At 56.4% G+C, this 23047-nt stretch overlaps 7 protein-coding genes across 7 annotated transcripts in view; 5 read left to right on the top strand and 2 right to left on the bottom strand.

The window, feature by feature from the left end:
• Positions 1-728: 728 nt before the first annotated feature.
• Positions 729-2495, top strand: CHGG_10649 (uncharacterized protein; the record flags this gene model as incomplete). The annotated part of the gene is made up of 3 exons (XM_001228575.1): positions 729-1771; positions 1853-1971; positions 2062-2495. The coding sequence occupies 3 exons, from the start codon at positions 729-731 to the stop codon at positions 2493-2495; spliced, it is 1596 nt and encodes a 531-aa protein (XP_001228576.1).
• A 1351-nt stretch (positions 2496-3846) lies between these two features.
• Positions 3847-5621, top strand: CHGG_10648 (uncharacterized protein; the record flags this gene model as incomplete). The annotated part of the gene is made up of 4 exons (XM_001228574.1): positions 3847-4128; positions 4181-4858; positions 4917-5293; positions 5357-5621. 4 exons carry the CDS (start codon positions 3847-3849, stop codon positions 5619-5621), a joined length of 1602 nt encoding a protein of 533 aa, XP_001228575.1.
• A 596-nt stretch (positions 5622-6217) lies between these two features.
• On the bottom strand, positions 6218-14227 carry CHGG_10647 (uncharacterized protein; the record flags this gene model as incomplete). Its single annotated transcript, XM_001228573.1, has 5 exons — positions 6218-7461; positions 7575-8280; positions 8408-13752; positions 13833-14099; positions 14170-14227. 5 exons carry the CDS (start codon positions 14225-14227, stop codon positions 6218-6220), a joined length of 7620 nt encoding a protein of 2539 aa, XP_001228574.1.
• Positions 14228-14889: 662 nt separating this feature from the next.
• CHGG_10646 (uncharacterized protein) lies at positions 14890-16332 on the top strand (the record flags this gene model as incomplete). Its single annotated transcript, XM_001228572.1, has 3 exons — positions 14890-15392; positions 15467-15648; positions 15764-16332. 3 exons carry the CDS (start codon positions 14890-14892, stop codon positions 16330-16332), a joined length of 1254 nt encoding a protein of 417 aa, XP_001228573.1.
• A 678-nt stretch (positions 16333-17010) lies between these two features.
• Positions 17011-18744, top strand: CHGG_10645 (uncharacterized protein; the record flags this gene model as incomplete). Its single annotated transcript, XM_001228571.1, has 2 exons — positions 17011-17645; positions 17724-18744. The coding sequence occupies 2 exons, from the start codon at positions 17011-17013 to the stop codon at positions 18742-18744; spliced, it is 1656 nt and encodes a 551-aa protein (XP_001228572.1).
• Positions 18745-19706: 962 nt separating this feature from the next.
• Positions 19707-20061, bottom strand: CHGG_10644 (uncharacterized protein; the record flags this gene model as incomplete). Its single annotated transcript, XM_001228570.1, has 2 exons — positions 19707-19761; positions 19868-20061. 2 exons carry the CDS (start codon positions 20059-20061, stop codon positions 19707-19709), a joined length of 249 nt encoding a protein of 82 aa, XP_001228571.1.
• A 669-nt stretch (positions 20062-20730) lies between these two features.
• CHGG_10643 (uncharacterized protein) overlaps positions 20731-23047 on the top strand; it is a gene marked incomplete at both ends in the record, with an annotated part of 6489 nt that continues 4172 nt past the window's right edge. The window contains 3 exons of the mRNA XM_001228569.1: positions 20731-21735; positions 22426-22544; positions 22736-23007. Of these exons, the coding sequence (XP_001228570.1) occupies positions 20731-21735; positions 22426-22544; positions 22736-23007 (1396 nt within the window). The remainder of the gene's footprint in view (positions 21736-22425; positions 22545-22735; positions 23008-23047) is intronic.

Below are 23047 nucleotides of genomic sequence, written 5' to 3'. Positions count from 1 at the left end.
AAGCATCAGAGCATGCAGTGACAAACTCCAGGAGCATTATCAGCGCGATTTCACCCGTGACATTATGCAGGTATCTTTGTGGATCGACCTCTCGGGCATGTCCCACCTCGGCATGTCCCATCTCGGCCTTGTCCCATCTCGGCCTTGTCCCATCTCGGCCTTGTCCCATCTCGGCCGTCCCATCTCGGCATCTTTTTAGTTGCCTTAAACGGCAAAATGCCAAGCTTGTGCCTTGCATCCCGGACCCGCCGGTGTGCCCCACTCTCCGCTTGCCGGCGACTGGGGTTAGCGTCTCTTTATCGCCGACAATTGTCGGCCGACAATCTTCGGTCCAACTTTGGTGGTTTGTCATCAGGACATCAGGGCATCCATCGCTCGCCAACCTACCATTTGCCGGCTTAGAAAGGCGCTCACATCAACGGTCGAAGTATCTTCGGCCACAGACATTCGGCGTTCAACATCTTTCCCGGCGGACAAGATGGGTTTTGGACTCGTGATCGGCAATAGATTATGGGTTTCTCAGGCTAGTATTTTGCGGTCCACCGGAGGCAGGCATTTAGTAAGCAGTGGTAGCGTCGGCTGGGCGGTTACAGTTATCCTATGATACCCATCCACGTGTAGCTGGGGCCCATGCTTTAGACAGAGTTCACTTTCTGTCCTCCATCTTGAGAAGTTCGTACGCAAATTTCATCACCTCGTGGTCAAACACGGTGCTCGGCCAAGGCATAATGTTGCCATTACCATTCTACGCTGGCGGGACCCTGGGGTCTCCCTTAGTAACGGCAGTAGCCGGCACAGCGACCATCTTGTCTGTGGCGGTTTACCTGTTTTATCTTTGGCTGCGACCAAAACCGGTTCCTGGAATTCCTTACAATGTCGAAGCCACCAAGACAATATGGGGAGATCTACCTGCCTGGAACCGGTACGCTGCTCAGAATGGCGAACTTAGTTCGTGGTTGGGCGAGCTCTGCCTCAAGCACCAATCTCCAGTTGCCCAGGCCTTCATACACCCCTTCTCAAAACCGTGGATCTTGGTGGGAGATTTTCACGAGGCGCAAGATATTCTCATGAGGCGAACCGACTTTGAGAAGCCCCAGTTCTTGATCGACGGTCTGGCTGCGCTGGGCGGTTTCCACGCCAGGTTCAAGACGAATGACCCCAGATTCAAGGCCAGCCGCCAGATCAGGCAAGATCTGATGGCGCCCAAATTCCTCCACGGCTACATTGGCCCATTTGCGCATACCAAGGGGCTCCAGATCGTTGAGCTCTTCAAGGCGAAGGCAGAGCTTGCCAATGGTCGACCGTTTCGCATGCAAAAGGACTTCGCCCGTGTTGTCCTCGACATCATGCTCCACCACGCATTCGGCGAGGAGCACGAGGATTCGGCAATGGAGCCCCAACTGGAACTCATCACCAAAATGACGCCGTCCTCGATACCCAAAGGAGGCAAGGACGAACCCGTGGAGTTTCCGGACGCGCCCCAAAGTTTCTTTTTCGAGCTCCTCCACGAAACGGCCGAAGTCATGGAACGCACCACCATTTCACCAACACCACGCCTCAGCCATTGGTGGTGGTCCAAACAAAAATGGTACAAGCACATGGTCGAAGAACGGCACAACGTCATGGGCGGCCTGCTGCGCAAGGCCGCCGCCAATGTCCGCGCGGGCAGGGCCGAGTCCGCCCTCGAGCACATGATGATGCGCGAGCTGGCCCTGGCCGAGAAGCAGGGCCGCGAGGCCCAGCTTGTCACCCGCGAGCTGTCGGACGAGATGTTTGCCGACCCCATGACCCGGCCACCACACCACCAGCAGCGCCATGACCTGGGCTGATCAAGTACCTCACCGGCTACCAGCACACCCAACACCGGGCTCCGCGAGGAGCTGTACGCCACCTTCCCGCAGGCTGTTCACGAGGAGCGGCCCCCGACGTTTGAGGAGCTGCGCCAGGCGAGGCTGCCCTACCTGGGATGCTGTCATTGAGGAATCTCGCCGCTTGACGCCCTTTGTTATTGTTCGTGAAGCGGCGCATGATCTGGATATCCTGGGCCACCGGGTCCCGAAGGCAGCCAGTGTTTTATGCTCAGCGCGGGGCCGGGCATTGAGGGGGGCCGTCTGTTCCCGTGGACGAGTCTAAGCGGGAGCCCGTCCTCCAAGGCCGGCAAGCGCTGGGGTGTGTGGGACGAGTCGCGAGACCTGAAGCTTTTTGAGCCCGAGCGCTGGCTTGTGACGAGAGAGGATGGGGGGTATGATTTTGATGCGACTGCTGGCCCGCAGCTCGGGTTTGGAATGGGGCCGCGACAGTGCTGGGGTCGGAGGCTGGCGCAGCTGGCGGTCAGGACGGTCATTGCGTTGGTGGTGTGGGAGTTGGAGATGTTGGAGATACCGGAGGAGCTGGGAGGTTATGCTGGGTTGGATGGCATCTCGCGCCAGCCGATCAAGGCCTTTGCACGCATGAGGAAGATAACCCCTTACAAGGTCCAAGCACCGGGTGCGTAAATTATTTGAGAGTAGGAAAGAGCTTCGATTTCATGAGATGAGCCGTATGTCCATCTGCTAGCTGTCCTTGAGACGCCACGTTATAATAGCAGATCTCATCGTCATGGCAATTGCCTTATTTCAACATTCGGGTGGAAGCTCTGTATACCATTAACTGTAGATAGCGCGGATTTAATATCTTTCTGTTGCTGTTATATTTACATGCATCCATAGCATGGCGTAATTGCTCGCCTGCCGCTGCGGTTGTCCTGTGATGCCCAGCCCCTGGCCACATATATCACTCGATTCTCGGAACGCTTCAAGTACCATAGTTCTAGGAGGTGATCGACACAGTAAACCAATGAAGGTTGTTTCCAGACAGACAAGCGATGTCTCAGCGGAGCGGCACGTGAACAGTTGTGCATGCGAGTGCACCCACGTTGGTAATTTAGAGGGTGACTCTGAGAGGTGGATCTCCGCGTTGAATGCAACTGAATAGCATGGCCCCTTGACTGCCTGTTTCACAAGTCAAACCTTATAATAGTCAAACAGTCCCTTTCACCGAATACTAACCCCTAGCTTCTTCTGTTGGTCCTGAAGCGTGTCCCGGGTTGTTGGTCAAGGCTAGTCGCCAGTCATGAAATAAGGTAGGTAGGCTATGTACTTGTATTACACGCAATACAACCAGAGCATCAAAACACTAGAAGTCTAAATATGGCCGTAACGAGACCTGTGCATACGTGATGTAAAGATATGAGTACTTACATATTCGGAAGCCCAGAAGGCAAGGGTCCAATAATAGAGGACTTCAGCTTTCGACATTTGAGAATGCTTAAGTCTTGCGGTGAGGTGTCATTTTTCTCAAGGGCGGTCCTTTTTGTCCTCGCGTGGACTTCGTGATACCCTCGCCTTTGCAGAGATGTGGACTAACGGTCCTGGCGTGATTGGTTACCGCCTAGACGGTGCCGCGGTCACCCTGGTGAACGTACGTCCCGTGGTCTCCGGAAGGATCACCATCGGCCGAAGACAATCCATCCAAATGTAAGCAAGGGTCAAAGCAAGGGTAAAACATCTGATCTTTGGACCCGAAGTGCCCAAGGGACATGGGATGACCCTCGGCCATCCTGCTAACGTTATCTTGACCGGGCTGCGCCGCACAACATCGCCGCCATTCCTCCACTCATGGCCGGCATTTCTCGGTCGAAGACTTTTTTCTAGAAGAAATAAGGTGTAGTAGACACAGTAAGCGCTCACAATCCTTGCAACGCGCATATGACATACTTAAAGATGCATCATCCCATGTTGTCTCTCCTCTGTCCCGAGTACGCGGCGGAAATCGACACCTCCACATGACATTTTGGCCGTCATCACAATGCCGTTGCCCTCTTCTATCGCCTTGTGTGGGCTCGCCCTCGCCTTGCCCTTCGTGGCTGGGGCTACGCTCCCGGTGCCCCAAGCCAACAATAAACGTGCGGAATGCTTTACAAGCACTCAGACACAACAGCAGCTCGCCTCGGTTCTCTCCAAGAAGGCCACCATTTTGGGACCAGCTGATGCGGATTGGGTAGACGCAACGGAGAGGTACATGCAACAAATTCAGCCTACAGTCTGCCTTTCCGTGCGTCCCGGAACAGAAGACGATGTAGCAAAGATTGTAAGCCACCTTTCCCTGGAACAGACAACATTTTCTGACAGATCCATACAAGGTTCGCTTTGCGAATGAACTTGGTGTTCCATTTTACACGGTCAGCCGTGGCCACGCCTTGACAACAAGTGTTGGCCGCTTTCAAGGTATTGAGATTGATCTGAGGGACCTCAATGCTTTCGAAGTCAACCCGAACAACGCCACAGCTCGTTTTCAAGGCGGCGCATTCAGCCACGAAGTTATCGTTGGTCTCTGGGAGCAAGGATTTGTGACAGGTAATATCCCCGCCCCGAGCGAGAGGGAGGCTCTGTCTGACTGGGGATTGGGGCCTACAGGCACCGGAGGTTGTGAATGCGTGAGCGTCATTGGCCCGGCCCTAGGAGGAGGCCATGGGCTGCAACAAGGTCAACATGGGTTGACGATGGACATGCTGGTGAACTTGAACGTTGTATTGGCCAACGGAACCGCTGTGCAAGTCAACGAGACTAGCCACCCGGACCTTTGGTGGGCCATGCGAGGCGCCGGCCACAACTTCGGCATTGTCACGAGCTACGAGTCTCAAGTCTTTCCCGAGGACAAGTCCAAGACCTACCTGGTCAAGACATACCAGTTTGCTGGACGCTCACTCGAGGCTGTGATTGATCGGATAAACAAATTTCAGGGCCTCGGCACGCTTGATCCCACATGGCTGGGCTCCTTTGGCCTTTACACCATGAATACAACTTTGAGCAAGACTGAGGTAAAATATGGAACATCTTCATCCCCAGGAAGTTACAGTGATCTAACAGCATAGCTAGGCCATCATCAACTGGGCTTTCGTGTACAGTGGCCTAGAGGCGGATGGGCACGCTGCGCTAAAGCCCTTCGACGACATCGGGCCGTTGTCAGTGGATGTTGCCAACGTTCCATACAGTGTTGTTAATGGATACATCGGCGGAGGAATGGACGGCTGGTTGTGCGAAGGGAACAAGACTCATGTCATTGGGACATCCAACCTCCAGACCTACAACAAGACCGCCATGCGCTCCATTTACGATCTTTACAACCAGAAGATTCGCCAACATCCCAGGCTAGGACATACTCGAGTCTTGGTGGAGGGTTATTCGGTTAAAGGCGTTCTTAGTCGCCGCTCTGAGGACTCGGCTTACCCTTTACGCGATGAACATATTTTGACGTGAGTGCAAGACACAAGGAATTGATCAAGTCAATGGTTCGGAGGCTGACAACCACTGGACAGATATTTCGATACCAGGTTTGACTCCACGGATGATCCTCTGATCCCCTTTGCCAGAAAGTGGCGTGATCAGACCGTAGCATTGTGGTACGGGGGGCAACCCGCGAGGCGTCCTACAACCTACGTGAACTACGCCGCGGGGTACGAGTCTCTCGAAGCCAGGTACGGTTATGAACCGTGGCGGCTGGAGAAGCTGCGCAAGCTGAAGCGTCAGTACGACCCCGAGAACAAGTTTTCGTGGTATAACCCGATCTTTCCGCCAGCCTAAAGGAGAGTTTGGCTTGTTAAAGGGCGATATCGTAGTAGACTGGAGAACATTATGAAAGAGGGAGGTCAGAGCAGGAAGAGAGCAATCTTATTCGACGGACCCAAAGTTATAGAAATTGAATATTTACCTCAGTCTATGCCACGACACGAGTAATTCTTGCTAAATTTCCAGTTTCCTTGGCTGCTCTTCTACCCAATGTACGACCGAAGACATAAAGAAAAAGAAATACACATGAAACCCATCATCCCAATCTCATCCAATTGATCCCAACCTCATCTCATCCCTCTCACCCCTCCAACGCTTTGTCAACAATCCCCTCCGCCAACCCCTTAATACTTGTCGTCGAATCCAGCAAATTCCTCATATCCGCCCTCAGCGCCTGCAAGAACCAATTCCGCAGCTCCGCAGCAATCAAACTATCCACGCCATGTTCGGCCACACTCTTCCCCGGATTCACATTCGCTACATCAATAAACAACATCTCCGCAATCGCATCGCACACCCCCTCCGTAACCAACGCCACCGCCGCCTCCCTCCCCTCCGGCCCCACATTCACCGCCTCATCAAACGCCCGCCGTCGCCTGAGCATCGCGCTCTCACCATGATCCCCCGCCCTCCCCACCCCCCGCCGCGCTACTGCTGTCCGCGTGCCGCTGCGCGTCCGCCACCGCCCGCATCAGCAGCCCCACCCGCCCGTCCCGGTGCCACCGCGGTACGTGGCTCGCCGTCTTGCCCGCCAGCTCCAGCGGGCTGAGGCACGTGAAGTAGGTCGCCGCCGAGAGCGGGTCGTGCGGGTGTGTGGCGGCCCAGCTGTTGGCTTGGTCTTGGTCGTGTTGGGAGACGAAGGCCGGTTCGAGCGTGGCCAGCGCCTGGTGCTCCGTCATGGTAGCGGCCAGGTTGCGCGCGTACATGTCTTCGGTGCCGTGCGAGGTCGCCCGGTAGTCGGACCCGAGGTCGTGCACGAAGCCGTAGGAGACTGTGGAGGCGGGCAGGCCTTGGCTGCGTCGGAAGCGCGCGAAGTAGGTCGCGAAGTTGTCGGCTGCGATGTAGGCGGCTTGGGTGGGTGGTGCCCAGATGGTTTCCGTGCTGGTGAGCATGACGAAGAAGTCGAGGGGGGAGGAGAGCGTGGCTTCGTGGAGGTTGATGGAGCCGAGGGTCTTGGCTACCGTGCCGCTGCGCCAGCGGTCGAGGGTGAGTTTATCGAAGGACAGGTCGGAGAGAGAGAGCACCGCGTGGACGACACCTTTGATGGGGCGCTGGGTGGAGGTCGTGATTTGGGAGATGGCCTGGATCACCTCTTCCTTGCGGCTTACGTCGCACCCGATGGTTTCTAGGCCGACGCCTTGGGCTTCCATGTCGTCGAGCAGGAGCTTTGCTGCTGGCAGACTGCGGGCTGCGGCACCCCGCCTGGAGAGGGTAACAAAGTGGCGCGCACCGCGGTCAGCCATCCAACGAATGATGCTGCGACCGAGTCCGCCCAGCCCGCCTGTGACGATGTACAGTGCTTCGGAGTCAAAAGTCGCCGGTTGTGGCTCCCGAAGCAGCTTGACGGCTGCGTTAGGGTTCTGGTACGAGACCACCGTCTTGCCGGTGTGCGTACCCTTGGATAGGGCGAGCAAGGTCTGGTCGAGCTCCGCGACGGACGTCACGGACACCGGTGTAGCGGGCGAGATTTGACCGGCTTGGTACAGCCAGTGTACTTTCTTCATCAATTCCGCACCGAGTTTAGGATCGTTGTCTAGGATTTCACCGATGTCAAAGGACGAGAAGTTGGTGTTGTTGCGGAGCATGTCGAGCTTCTCCGATGCCTTGGAGTCGAGCGCGTTGAGCAGCCGGCCGCCTATATCAATGAGGTGGCCCATGGGTGCAACGGCTTTTATGAGCTGGTGGAGAGAGTCACGATTCTCTTCGGCCGCGCTAGGATGCTGACAACCACATCGAATCCGCCCTTACTCGTCGCTCTGGCAGCGTTGGTTAGGGCTTCCAGGTTGTCAGAGGACGATATGATGATGTGATCCCGTTGAACCCCGGCGGTATCGGCTAGGAAAGCCGCTTCGTCCGCATCTCGGGCAATGGCAAAGACGTTAGCCCCCTTGGACCGCGCGACTTGTATCGCTGCGAGCCCCAGCCCCTCGGCGGCGGATTGGACGAGGATGCTGTGAACCTTCCGGACCCGGGTGACGTAGTCAAAAGCATAGAGGGCCGAGGCGAAGTCGATAGGCATTGTTGCAGCTTCGACCAGATTGTCCGCCGGCTGAAGCCGTTGCGCAAGGGCGGCGGGCACTCTCTCATAGGTCCCAAAGTGGCCCTTGCCTATGCCGTAGACACGGTCACCAACAGATAGTCCGGCCACACCAGACCCGACCTTGGTCACAATGCCGGCATATTCAGCCGAGAGGTACCGGGTTGCACCCTCGCGCCCGGAGGCAACCGAAATGTCTTTCCAGCTCAGCCCCGCGGCGGCAACCTGAACTTCAATCTGGTCGGCCTCAAGGGGTCGCAGCAGCTCGGTGTTGGAGCGGAAGTACAGAGAATTTACAACACCTGCTGTCTCAAACGCCGCGCGAACGGGTCTTTTGGCGCCCAGAGATTCTAGGGAACGCATGTCGAATCCTTTGGTGGGATGGCACCTTGGTCGTGTCCGAGTAGTCGCCGAGTCCTGCATCAGGAATAACTCGGCTCACCCACATACAGCCGTCCTGCCACGCAAACTCGGAGTCCACGCTCGCCTCTTCCGAGTCCTGGGCATGTTGTAGCGAGAGCTCATTGTCGACGATGGTGCGTACAAGGTTGTCATCAGTGTTCTCAAATCCGCTCCCCTCGATGTTGATGGAGAGGAAGCGTCCGGCCGGGTTCTCCGTGGCCAGAACCCGGTGAAGGCCGGTCATGAACGCACCGCGGGGATCCTGCCCTTTGATGATGCCGCCGGACGTGAGCCAGACCATGCTGTTGGCGTTCCGGGCAACATGCTGGAAGGCCTCGAAACGGCGGGCATCCTCAGTATCGAACAGATCGTTCTTTTCGCTCAAGAGGGCGACGACACGAGCATTGGGCGGCACCGCATCATCGGCCGCGGCGTTATCCAGGGCCAAGGCTTTGCTGGCAACACCACGCCCTGCAAACTCTGCCACAAGCTGTTGTCCCAACACACCCAGCGTATCTTGACCATCATGGAGAAGGTAGATCACCCCCTCTTCCTTCTCCTCCTCCTTCCCGTTCACTGCCGCCTCTTCGCCAGGCTTGTCCACACGCCTCGTCACCAGCACCGACGTCGTCGCATGAGGAGCCTCATAATCATCAATATGCAGATCGACCCCCGAAAACCCCGCCTGCCTCAGCTGCGGCTCCCAAATATCCAGTCCCATAAACGGCCCCTCCGTCCTCGGATCCTCATGATTCCAGTACCCCGTCAGCGTGCCATACAACAGCCCCAGCAACACCCGCATGCGCGTCGTCTCCGCCAGGACCAACACGCCCCCGGGCTTCAACAAACTCCGACAATGCGCCAGCGTGCGCTCCATACTGGCCGTCGCATGGATCGCCTCGCACGCCAGCACCACATCATACACGGGCTCGTAGCCATGCTTCATAGGGTCCTGCTCGATGTCCAGCACCGAGTAGTTCACGTCGCGGTGGGCCGCCAGCATCTCCTTGGCGCTGGTCAGGAAGCCCGCCGAGATGTCGGTGAAGGTGTAGTCGGCGTAGCGCTTGATGCCGTTGGGGCCCGTCAGGACGCGCATGGCGCCGCGCGTGGCGGACCCCGTGCCCGCGCCGATTTCGAGGATCCGCGCGTGCGGGTTGGCGTGCGCGAGTGACGCGATGATGTTGGCTACCTGCGGGTGGGAGCCGGCGATGGCTGTGCCGACTTCGTAAAGGGGGGTCAGGAGCTTGTGGGAGATGAGCACGTCGATGCCGGTGCGCCGTTCGTGGAGGATGTCGGCGGCGTTTTCGTGCAGCAGGCGCGCCGCTTGGGCCTCGGGGCGGTCGCCGACTTGGAGGTAGAGCTGTTCGAGTGTGGAGCGGCGCTCGGAGGGGGAGAGCTTGCGCGCTTCGACGACCTGCTCTCGCTGGTCGGTCTCGACGAGGGTCTTGATCCAAGCGAGCCAGTGTCGGATGTCGCCTTTGGGCGAGGCCTTGTCCGCATCGCTGCCCGTTACGAAGGTGTCGTAGATGTCGAAGGCGACGAGGGAGCAGATCATCTCGAGGACCTCAAGGTCGGCGGCCATCTGTGCGTTTTCGGCGGGCGGCGGGAACAGTTTGCGTGCTTGCTCATTGGTGAGCGTGCGGATGTCGGGCCTCCATTCCAGCCTGGTAAAGGGGCTGCTGAAGGGGAGCTTGGACTGGGCTTCATCCGTCTTGGTCTCTTTGAAGGTAGTGAAGCGCATGGAATCCACTTCGAGGAAGACATCGCCGCGCGTGTCTAGCATCTGCAACTGTGCCTGGGCACTTCGGAGACCTTGGATCGAACCCCGGGCAATGGCGCTGGCTGATTCCTCCCACTGAAGACCAGCCTTCAAGTACAGCTGCGACAGATGAACCGGTACAAACACCGCAGACGCCTTCTCCAGCTCGCCACCGTGGAAGGCGATGATGGCCAACTGGAAAGCGGCGTCCAGAGCGGCCGGGTGCAGAGTGTAGCTCGACTCGCCCTCTTTCACTGAGCCCGCGGTCGTGTTCAACGCTACCGTGGCCGTGGCCAGGTTCCGATGGGGGTCCACCTGGAGATTCGAGAGGGGCTGGAACGTCGTACGGTACTCGAGCCCAATTTGCTGGAACTTGTCGTACCACGACTGGGTGCTAGGGAACCGCGGGTCCATCTCGGTGCTGATCTTGGCCCGTTGTGCCGGCGAAGACACCTCGACCCTGACCAAGCCTGTGCAATGCTGTGTCCATTCACTCGAGTCTCGAGTGACCGACGTGACGGTGAACTTGGCCCATGCGGGTGACTTTGCCGTTGACGTATCCACTACATCCAAGCTGATGATGACTTCGACGCCGTAATCATCCTCTGGGATCCTCAGGGCGGTGTCGATATCGACGTTTCTGAAAGAATAGCCAGTGATTTCTAAAGCATCTGGCAGACCACGGTACACTCTTGTGGCAGCCTCAACTCCCACCGCAATAAAGCCAGCAGCAGGGAAGACGGCATCCGGCGCCAGGCGGTGGTCGCTTAGCCACGGGAGATCCTTGGCCCGAAGAACATTCCTCCACTGGGGCTGAAGCTTACCAGACCCCAGAACCTCGGAGCCCAGGAGGTCATGTCTGAGGAAGTCCCGGATGCGATACTCCTTGCTGATTCTGCTCTCGTAGTAACTAACCGGTCCATAGGTGTACTGGTAAGCCGGCAGGTCGACCGCAAGGCAACCATGTTCCAAGGCTGGCTTGCCATCGACGGCATGGGAGTCGACGGCATTGACGGCGGCCATGTCGATATCCGCATTGATAGCGAACAGAGTTCCGGCAAGCTGCAACAGTGACTTGACACCGTCCTCATTTCTGAGCAACGATGGCACGTAGGTGGCAGGCTTGCCGATGCTCTTCAGAATCTGCTCCACGGGGCCTTTTAAAGCAGCGTGGGGTCCAATCTCGAGCATGGTGTTGACTGTCACACCACCAATACTCTCCGGAGTCATCATTTTGGTGACGGCTTGCAAGAACCACACGGGCGACTGCAGGTTCTCCCTCCAGTAATGGGATTTCAACTCTCCATCACCGACAACCTTATCCGGGTGCACCGAAGAAGCCCACGGAATCTTGGGATACCTCGCCGCTTCGTCGACCAGCTCGAGCTCCCGGAGACGCTCCTCGCCGCGCTCGAGCATGTTAAGGTACTCGCCGCCCACGGCCAACATGTGGTGCGAGTGATAGGCGCTGCCCGATGTGCGCAGTATCCGGTTGAAGACATTATCCTGGGTTAACACATCCGAGAGCTCCTTCACGGCATCAGCGTCACCCGAGAGCGTAACACTGCCGGGGGAGTTGATGGCCGCGACGACGACCTGTTCTTCCCTGCCTTTGAGATAGCTAGACACCTGTTCCACGCCCAGACCGACGGCCAACATGGCTCCTTTCCTGGTGTTCTTGACGAGAGCCTGGCCGCGGAAATAGGCAGCCGAGATGGCCTGAGCTGCTGTGAGATGGCCAGAAGCATATGCAGCAGCCATCTCGCCCGAGGAGTGTCCGACCACGGCGGCAGGGCGGACTGACCACGAAGCCAAAAGATCGACAATCCCTATCTGAACCGCAGTGCACACGACCTGTGATACCTGAGGAGACTGAATACGTTCTGGCTCATACTCACCCAAGAGGGTGGCGGCGATGGTCCACGTGGGAGGGTTGGGTAGCTGCTCGAGGACGTGGTCGAGGAAAGATATTGTGTTTTGGAACACGCCGAACTCGAAAAGCTGAGCACCCATGGCATGCCATTGCGCGCCCTGGCCGGTGAAGACATAGCCGATGGTGCTGGCCTGGAGGGGGCTTGCGAAGACACGCTGGCTGGGTGTGAACTCGAGCCCCGAAGCAACCCCGTCGCTCTCCACGACGGCGAAGGTCCGCTGTTGGAGGCGGGAACGCTTGGCGCTCAGCGTGTAAGCAATATCAGCGAGGCTGAACTGGTCGGCGACCTTGGACAGGGCGTTGATATTGTGTTCGAGGGACGTCACGTTGTGTGCTGAGAAAGGGAGCACCACCCACGGTCGCGTTGATGCAGTTGCACTGGGCGCCTTGGTCACTGCTGAGCTGAGGGCCGAGTGATGCGGTAGCGAGGTGGTGAAATCCGTGCTACCGTTGCCATTTGTATCATGGTGACCGTTGCCGTTGAGGCCGTTGGACGAGCCGTTAGACGAACCGTTAGAAGAACCGTTGGACACACCATTAGAGTGGCCATTTGAGTAACCATTGGAAGGGCCGTTAGAATAGCTGTTGGAGTCGCCATTGGAGTGGCCGTTCGAGTCTCCGTTGGAGTGGCCATTCTGACTCGTATCATTCGAGTGACCGTTGGAATGACCGTTGGCGTGACCATTCTGGCTCGCACCATTAGAATGGCCGTTAGAATGGCCGTTCAACCCTTCCGGGATGGAGGGGACCGCCTTGATAACACCCGGTTTCACATAGCCCGGCAACACCTCGTTAACCTGGTCGATGATGCAGTGGCCATTAGCACCACCGAAACCGAACGAGTTCACGCTTGCACGGCGGAGCTTGCCCTTGGGCCACGGCACCGGCCCATCCTTCACGACGGTCACGTTCGCTCCGTCAAAGTCGATGTCTGGGTTGAGGTTATTGACACCAAACGTAGGCGGGATTTCTCCAGCCTCGAGGGACAGAACAACCTTCATTATGGAAGCAAGCGCGCTTGCTCCCTCAGTGTGCCCGAGATTAGGCTTGATAGATCCGATCAAGAGGCGGTCTTCGGGAGCATCCGACTTCTTCCATGGCGCAAACACGTTTCCGACGGCTGACACTTCGAGGGGGTCGCCCGCCGGAGTACCAGTTCCGTGGCACTCAAAGAAAGCGGTGTCTCCAAAGGGGAGGTTACCGGCATTTCTGTAAGCCTCACGGATACAATCTTCTTGGCCCCTCGCGCTGGGCCGAGTAATACCGCCCGTTCTGCCGTTGGCATTAGCGGCGGTGCCGCGAATCATAGCGCGGATGGGCAGCTCTTCCAAGAGGGCCAGTGATGACTTCTTGAGGTAGATAGCGCAAAACCCTTCACCGCGGGCATATCCGTCGGCAGCGGAATCGAAAGTGTGGCACCGCGACGTCGGCGACAGGGCGCCCAGCTTGTCGAGCACAATCTGCATGCTCGGGTCGCTAATCCAGTTGGCGGCGGCCACAATAGCCCCGTCGCAGTCGCCGCTACGGATGGCGCTCACAGCCAGATGCAATGCGTACATAGACGACGAGCACGCGGTATTGGTTGCAAGACTCGGTCCCTGGAGGTTGAAGACGTAACTTAGACGGTTGGCAAGAATACTCGTCTCGGCGCCTGTGGACGCGTAGGGCTTGGTATAGTCCCACTCGCGCGCCTGGATTAGAAGATGGTCCAGGGCAAAGTTGCCGATATAGACACCGGTTCTTGACCCCGAAATGCTTTCCCAAGTCTCCCCGGCGTTCTCAAAAGCCTCGTAGACTATCATAGTAGACACGGTGCGTTAGTCTCTCAAATCCCAATAGTTCACGTCGCTAATATTCTCAAAGTTTGTCACTTACCAACTTCAAGGAGCTTGCGCTGGTTGGGATCCATCGTTTCAACCTCACGGCCCATCATGTTGAAGAACGCATGGTCGAATAACCTCGGGTCTTCATCGCAAAGAAACCCGCCCTGTTGCCTGACAGACCCCGGCCTGTCTTGGTTTGGGTGGTAGAAGCCGGTGGCCGGAAAGCGCGGCTCGCTGAACTCTCTCCATCCATCCTGCTTGTTTCGTAGCAACTCCCAGAGGGATGGAGAATCCTTTACGCCGCCAGCCCACCTACAACCTATTTAATGACACGAGCAATGCTTAGTACAGTACACTTGGCGCGGGAAAGGGAGTAAGGGCCGCCTCACCCATGCCAACTATAGCCACCGGCTCATGATCTCCCTCCAAGATCGAAGGAACAGTCATCTTGGTTGAAGAAAGATGGTCAAAGTCCTGATGTGCAACCGGAGCTGCGTGTGTAAATGAGACTCTAGTTTGAGGTGAGGTTGTTGAAGCGTGTAATGTTGTGAGGACTGGTGAGTCTTTGATGCCCCCAGTTGGAAACTTGGATGGGAGCGAGCCCGGACTTGTATGTATTCTCAACTAGAGTTACTAGAGTTCAATTTGGCTTGTGCCGTGCACAGTTCCCTATAGTGGTATACCGGACCGGAACCAGATCACCTCATGCCCGTACGTGGCCGTTGTTCTTGGCTCCTAGACGTCAGACCGATTTGACGCATATGTCGGCCGACCGATACCGATCCGGAGGGGATAATCCTCCAAGCTTCTTATCCCACTTTGCCGACGATACTACCTAAATGGTTATGATGACTGTTGTGAGTTTATCTCGCCGCCATGCCCGATGAAGACATATGAAATCCGACATTTTTCGGCTTACGAGACTTCACTCTTATCCGGCACTGCGGTGGGAGACCTTTTTAGTCGATGATAATAAGATGTCTTCCTGCCTACCGCTTTAGACGTATAAGCCATTCAGCCGGTCCCTATCTTGTTCCATTATCCATACCTGCCCTTTCTACCACCAGGTTTGCTAGAAAAACTAAAACGACAATACTTGGCTTGACACCATGGGTTCTATTGCCAAACACGATGAAGCTTCCATCTTGACCCTGGCTGAGGGCATCTTGGAGGATACAAAGAAAGTAATAAGCTACCTCAAAGCATCCAATGCACCCCTGCCGACCTTCTCAGCGACGGCGGAACCGCTGCCGACGACCCCGGACTTTCAGCAGCTTCAGAACCGTCTGAAGACACAGCTTGAGGATTTGCAACTCCTAGTGGATGGGCCCTCAAGATTCTACCGGTACTTCTTGGTCTCTGGCTATGAGATAGCGGCCTTCCAAATCGCTCTGGCTTTTGACTTCTTCACCGTGGTTCCGGCTGAAGGCGACATTTCTCTGGCTGACCTTGCCAACAAGGCTGGTTTGGATCAGGACCGGGCCAACCGCGTCATTCGGATGTTGATCACCCAGCGTGTCTTTCAAGAAACTCGGCCAGGCTTCTTTGGCCACAATGCGTTCTCCATTGCCCTGCACAGAGATGAAGAGATGAAGTCTATGGTGCACTACTCGTGAGTTCTGCTTTCCATAACACTAGCCTCCATCACTATGGCCCTGGGAAAGAACTAATATTAACTTGCCGTAGCTTTGACGAGATGCTTAAAGCGTCCGCCCAGTCGAGCGACGCCATCAAGGCCGACCCGTATGAGGCGGACAGTGTGCACTGCCCCTTCTACGAGCGGTTTGGCATCCCCATCTTCGATTACTACAGGAAACACCCCGAACACGCTGGTCGCTTCGCCAAGGCAATGGCCGGGTGGAGAAAATGTAAGTCTCCCTAATCCAATGTAGCCAGAGAGGTGATGGGGGCGGAAGCGACCCTCGGCAAAGACCTATGTATCTTAACAGCGCAAAGTGACCTCCAACATAAACGAACTGCGAGACAGCTACCCGTGGGGAGACCTGAAAGGGACTGTCGTCGATATCGGTGGTGGCAGCGGCCACGTCGCCATCGAGCTGGCCAAATATTTCCCCAAGCTGAATATTGCGGTACAAGACGGCGACGCGGCCATGCTCGCCTTGGGCCCACGAATGCTCAGCGACTCGGTCCGAGGCCGCATCTCGTTCACGCACGCCAACTTCTTCGAGCCCCAGCAGTACATGGGCGCCTCGGCCTATCTCATCCGCCAGTGTACACACAACTGGGCCGACCATCACGTGGTCAAGATTCTCAAGGCCATTGTTCCCGGACTCGAGGGGTCAGCTCCGGGCACACCCCTGCTGATCAACGACATGATCATGCCGGAGCCGGGATCCGAGGTAGCGCGGCTCTGGGAGCGGGAGAGACGGCAGGCCGACATGGTCATGCTGGTGTGTTACGGGGCGAAGCAACGTACGGTATCCGAGTTCAAGGCGCTGTTGAAGGAGGCCGATCCGCGATACGTTCTGAGCAAGGTCCATGGGGCCAATGGGGCATTGGGTCTCCTGGAGGTGTATCTAGAACGGAACTGAAGTGCCATAGCGCAGTCATCAGTCCGTAGAAAAAGAATTGGTGTAATGCAACCTGCTACACAATGTCGCCGATTATTTCCGTTTAACATGTGCCAACAATCCCCTTTGTTGTCAAGTCTGGTTTTCGGGGAGCCCCTTGTTACGAGAGTCCAAATGCGAATTGATATCGACAACTACAAAATGGTACATACAGAACGATCAAAAACCCAAAGTATTGAACGAAAATATCACCATGCCGGCGCCGATTTCCCAAGCTGTTTACTTGTTGGTTCGCTCCTAAACAAATGGTTGGCCGGGGTTATGGTTGGTGTTTGATTGCAGAGCACGCACGCGGCGGCAGAGCCACAGCGCTTTGTTTCGACCGACATTTCTCGGCCGACATTTGATGCCTAAGCAAAATACACTCGGCTTTGCTTACAAAACTTCACCAAGACCGTACCCGGGGACAATTTGACCAGAAACCTCCGTCACAAGTCCGGGACCTCTGTTTTCTCCTTGGAATCCTGTGCGAGGGTAATACCATGACGATAACCAGCTCGAAGCCCATCCTTCTCCCCTTCAACACACCGGTAGTCGAAGGCAGCTGAAGACGGTGCATGACAGTTCCCTGGTATCAACACCTTGAAACCAGCTTCAACCGACTGCAAAAAGCAACCTTGAACTAGCGCTGCTTTCGCCATGGCTACACTCGCAGAAAAGGATTCTGTCCCCGCAGACCTGACAACATCCCCAGATAATTCCGAGACCGAAAGGGGCGTTGTCGCCAGCACCGACCAGTCCACCGATGGCGCGCCGCCGCCACCCCCCCGTGAAGTTCACGGTATCGTATGGGTCCTGGTCGTCGGGAGCATTCTGATGGCCAACTTCCTGTTTGCGACTGACAACACCATCGCGGCCAACATCCAGCCCGCCGTCATCCGGCAGTTCAACTCGCTCGACAAGCTCGCCTGGCTCGGCGTCGCCTTCCTGGCCGCGTCCTGGGGCGCCAATTTCTTCTGGGGAGACATGTACGCGCGGTTCAGCGCAAAATGGACCTTTTGCGCAAGCTTTGTCGTCTTCTCCGTTGGCTGCGCCGTGGCCGGAGCTGCGCCTACCATGGATGCTCTCATTGTCGGACGTGCCATCTGCGGCATGGGAGGGTCGGGCATGTACATCGGTTCCATGGATATCCTGACCAAGATGACTTCGGACCGGGAGCGGCCGCTTTATCTGAACCTCGTCGGCATTACTTTTGGCGGCGGAACTGTGCTTGGCCCCATCATCGGCGGTGGTTTTGCAGGGAGCAGCGCAACTTGGCGCTGGGCCTTTTACTTGTGAGTACATGACAATCTCCAGTCTTCCCGCAGCCCGTCAGAGAAGCCGAGATTACGAGATATTGACTTTCCCCTTAGCAATCTTGTGGTCGGTGCTGTCTGCGCCCCCATCTACATCTTCCTGCTTCCAGCCCTTAACCCCCTCCCCGGTAAAGGCATCAAGGAACGGCTACGCGGCTTCGACTTCCTCGGCAACCTTTTTGTCATCGGCCTCATCGTCTGCATCGTCATGGCCATCACCTTTGGCGGCCTCGAATATGCCTGGAACTCTGGCCAAGTCATTGCCCTTTTCGTCCTCGCCTTCGTGCTGCTCTGGGTGTTCCTGATCCAGCAGCACTTTGCCTTCCTCACCAATACCACGAACCGCATCTTCCCGATGCACTTCCTCAAGTCGGCCACCATGATCGTGCTCTTCCTCGAAGTCGCCTGCTGCGCCACCTGCGTCTTCGTCCCCGTCTACTTCTTGCCGCTCTATTTCCAATTCGTCAAGGCCGACACCCCCATCCTCGCCGGCGTGCGCATCCTCCCCTACGTCGTCTTACAAAGCGCCATCGCCATCACCGCGGGCTTCATCGTCGGCAAAACCGGCTACCACGTCCCCTGGTTCCTCTTCGCCGGCGTGCTGTGCATCTCAGGCTCGGCGCTGCTCTACACCGTCAACCAATACACGCCGCTCGCCAACATCTACGGCTACCAGATCCTCCTCGGCCTCGGCTCCGGCGCCGCCACCCAGCTCACCTTTGCCGTGGCCTCCATCAAGGTCAAGACGGCGCTGGACGTGGGCCGCAGCACGGGCTGGCAGGCCTTTGGCCAGCTCGGCGGGCCCTCCATCTCGCTCGGGATAGCGAATGCCGTCTTTCTCAACAAGGCCCACGCCGCGCTGGGGAGTGTGCTGCCCGACGCGAGCATCGCCGATATCAACACCATCATCTCGGAGCCGAACAGCCGGTTGCTGCGCGACATGCCGCCGGACCTGCAGGCCCGTGTCATTGATATTGTCGTGGGTTCTATGAGCAATGCGTACATCTTGTGCATTGTGGCGGGGTGCTTTGTCTTGCTCCTGATCTTTAGATTCAAGGTCAACGACAAGCTGTGGTAGTCGGGACAATGTTGGCATCTTGCCAAGGACTTTAGGGGATCATGGGGTCGGGCTTGACTAGTGCATTGGTCAAGTAGGTGGCCTTCAAACATCCGAAGGCGAGTTTCTTTTCTCGGGATGAGGGGGAACGGGTACACTGGGGGTAAAGGACACGGACAGCTTAGGGGTAATGTAGGAAAATAGCAGTGCGCGATGACATCAACAACCTGGACCCTGTTAGGAAATGCCACTTAGATGAGAACGGGGGTCGTACTAGTCCAGGGAAAGGATGAGGATAATTGTTGGGCTTTTTCATGTACTTTATACTTTAGATAAATAAAGGAGTTGAGACTAACAGCCGGTTAATTACTCTCTCTAAGATGCCTTTTAGTTTCCACTATTGGACGAATGTATACCTATGTTAGAACCCCTGTTATGTAGGTAGGGAGGTATGCACCAAGCTCTTTTCTTGGTCACAGCCCCATTCCCTATCCGCCATGTCGGGTTGAGAGCTTATTGGCTATCCCAAGACGGCTCGCATGGTGTATTTTAATGGTGGGTGGCGGCATCATGCCAGGAATTTGACCTTGATCCCGATAAGTCTGCCAAGTCGACCTATCATTGATCCTCTCTGCTCACACCTTGGCAACATTCTGGCTTCTCGTGGGCGAGGCGACTAGCATCAAAGGAAGGAAAGTGAAGGGAGATAGTGGAGTAGAGAAACCGTGAATCCAAAACGAGTCGAAAAGTCGGGAACGGGGCGAGACACAGGTGCATCCATCCCCCAGCGGACAGATCCCCGATATCTACGACCACATACCGTAACACCTGGAAGGCTCTTGGAGGCATCAACTCTGGCTCGATACACCGTTGACCGCCTAAACGCCATAGCCGTTCGGGCAGGGGGATACGACAGCCACATCACGCCTACCCACCCTCATCGGCCCCCAACCACCCTCAGCATCACCGTCGCCGTGGGCACGTTAGTCCCTCACAATGTGCTCTTCGACATCTCGGTCTGCCAATTTACCGCACCTACTAATATGGATGTGGGGGCCGCAACTGCTCGCCTTGCACAAGTCCGGATACCAGGGTCCACGCCGTGAGCGGCGATGTTTGCTCAGTGTGAGCCGGTTGGAGGGACCGCGGGGGAGAGAAGAGATTTCGAGGTCGTTGGGTGAGTTGTTGGTGGTTCTGGAGGGAGGGGATTATAGGCAGGTATCTACCGGTTGGTTGGTTCGGAGTATGTTGTTGGTGATGCGGGTTGGGAGGCTTGGCAGGCGGTGTCTGAGATTCGGGAGCTGAAAGCGGGTCGGAAGAAGGCGAGTGGTGAATCATGATGGTGACGTGGAAAGAGGCGGTGAAGAGAAGACGAAGAGGAGAAGAGGGAGAGAGAAAAAGAGCTGGAGCTGAAGCGGTGGAATGGGCCGAAGCAGATGACGAGGACTTGTAGTGAGACCTTCTGCTTGTGGATACCACACGAAGCGCATATACTCGCTGACGTCAAGTCAACCCTTCGTCCGAACATTTATCTCAGATGGACCATTCACGGAGTGTATCTACCTACCACAACGCGGGGTATTAATGCTAGAGATTGAGTTAGTGCGCGATATTGTCGCTCGTGTGGGCGCGTAATTGACCAGTAATTGACTCATCATGGCAAAAGAGCTTACCAACAGACCTACCAAGACGTGTGAGAAAACGGTAGGTTAATTTGTTTGCTTGATCTCGTCCCGAAAACCAATGGGCATGAAGTGGCGCCCTCGCCTCCCTCCCTTACGTCCATATGAACGACCGGTCAGACACAGCCTTCGGCAACCTCCATTCCAACTCCTGCTACCACACCCTCTCTTCTTCCGCTTCAGCATCTGACTCAAAATGACCCGACTCACGTCCTTTATTCGCAGCTTGTTCTGCTTGCCGGCGAGAAAATGGCAGCAATCCCGCCAAACCGCATCCACGATAGAAGGGGCAAAAGAAGTATCTTTTCTTTCTTCTCATGACGACATGCCAGATGAACAATCTCCCATCGCCGTTGATACCTTGAAGAAAGAGGCTCCGAGCGAAGATGCCTCTTCAGACGAACCCCAACCACGCCCGGATTTGGAAATGCCCGAATGCCAACTGCATGTCCCCGGCACTAAACTCACAAGGATTGCACCCAGGGGGAATACTACCGTTCTCACCAAGGCCACGCCCTCGCAAGACACATGCGTCTTCTCTTTACCCTTGGAAGTCTTCCACATGATCTGGGCTTACCTGACACCTGGCGAATCTAGGACGGCCCTCGCGCTGACCTGCCGATTATTCTATCGCCACTTCAAAGTTAAGCGGAATATCAACCGGGAAATACTGCAACTCTGGCTCGAGAAAGACACCCCCAATCTCTATTTCTGTACGCTTTGCAGAAAGCTGCACACCTGGTGTTGCGGGGAAGTTCGTCCCATGGCCGGGTACGGAGGCCGGTACCCGACGCGCGTGATTATCAGCTACGACGGACGGTGCCGATACCGAAAACTTTCGGAGGACCCCGCTTCTCTGGGGAACGCCCAAGGCATCAAACTCGAGACGGCCCGGCTCATCATAAACCGGCATTTATACGGAGAAGCACACGGTCCCAGCCCGGATGCTCTCTCTTTCACTCGCCACAGACCCGCCGCGGCACTCCCAGGGCAAAAGACTAGCGACATTATGATCGAGGAGTCCCGGCGTCTTCGGATCATCGACGGCGAGTTATACGTGCGGGAGAACTCGGTTTTATACCACAAGGAAGCCGACGAAAACGCTCTCCGTGCTTATCTCAACAAGCCAGGGGGCAATGACATAATGCCACCCATATGTCGCCACATATCGAGGTACTCTCGCATCGACAAAACAAAGCTGTGCAAGAACGAAACAGGCGGTTCTGGAGACTTCGTAGGCCCCATACTGTCGTGCAAGCATTGCTACACCGACTACCACATTCGGGCGCGGTGGCATCCAGCGGATGGTCGCCGGCCCGCTGGATGGGCCGTGGGTGGGACTAAGTGGTGCGCGCTGGGCGCTTGTAGGACTCTGGCCGACAACAAATGGAACACCGCGGCTATCGATGAGGGGCCTTCTTTGGTTCCGCCCCGGGCAACGGATTGGTGTACCGGCATGGTCCTCAATAAATGGGTTCATGGAGGCGGGTCTGCGAATGTCGAAAAACTAGATCTCGACTTCTTGGTGGACGTTTCTTATCCCTCGAAATTTGTAGGGTGATGATAACAGTCTTTTGATTAACTAGTTAACTATATCTTTTTTTACCGAACACCTGGTAGTGTGGTGTTTGGCCCCACCGTTGACTAGAAGATGGGAGAGAACTGGAATTCGGACACGACGGGACTTTTACTCTGTTCTACACGGTATCAATCCCACAACTGCACGGCTCGCGAGGAGAGTTCTCGACTGGCTGATGGACTCGGGGGAAGCTGCCGATGTACAGCTTAGCCAGGAGGCTCGAGCTGGAAACGGCGGCCTGAAGCGCCCCCGTTCGGAGGCCAGGAGGCCTCCTCTCTTTGTATATGTAGGCTCACTAAAACGCATCGCTCCTTGATTGTTGGTATGGGTTTTTCACCCGGCCCGGGAGGGCACGGTTTTCCTGTACACTAAATAGCAGAGGGTCTGGCACGCCCTAGGGCATAGCGGAGTATGAATAATAATATAAATAAGGGAGTTCAGGAGTGGGGGATTAGGTACGAAACCCATCAGCAGCATTTGTGTCACGGGCACAGCCCGTTCCTTGTAAGGGTTAGGGTTGCACGGCTGAGCCCCGAGGTGGGGGTTCTGGTGGTAGGGCTGTACGTGGCTCTGCGCTGGTCTGTGCGCAGCCACAGGGTTTTCCCTGAGCGCGCCTCGCCTCCCACATTCGGTTCCTCGTGCAACCACACAATATACCAGCTTGCCCCTACCACGGTGATTCTAACCGTGATAGTTGGTTGCACCTCCAGTTCGCGTGTGCAGCAGTAAGCGCTACGAGAGCGACTTGCAGCTGCGTCGCGCGGACCACCGCTGGCATTGTTGAGACTATGCAGAAGGACGCGACCGGCCGAGAGTTCCTCAAGATCATTGAAAATGTGGTCGGCACACAGAACAGCCGATACAACAATTTGCAGGCCAACGCTGATAGCCTGCGGGCGACCGTCAACAACGGCGCGGCGGAGCTCGCCGAGTACAAGGAGGCCCTTACCAAGGCCCGCGCCGAGCGGGACACCTGGGAGAAGGCGGCCGGTAGGATCAAGGCCGGCAGCGGCGACACGCAACGTCGACCGCAGGCTATCAGCGTTGGCCTGCAAATTGTTGT

The sequence above is a fragment of the Chaetomium globosum genome, genomic scaffold, assembly GCF_000143365.1.
Source record: "Chaetomium globosum CBS 148.51 scaffold_7 genomic scaffold, whole genome shotgun sequence".
In the NCBI taxonomy this organism is placed as follows: Eukaryota; Fungi; Ascomycota; class Sordariomycetes; order Sordariales; family Chaetomiaceae; genus Chaetomium; species Chaetomium globosum.
Note: the sequence above shows the minus strand (reverse complement) of the source record. Positions and strands in the feature narration are given on the sequence as shown.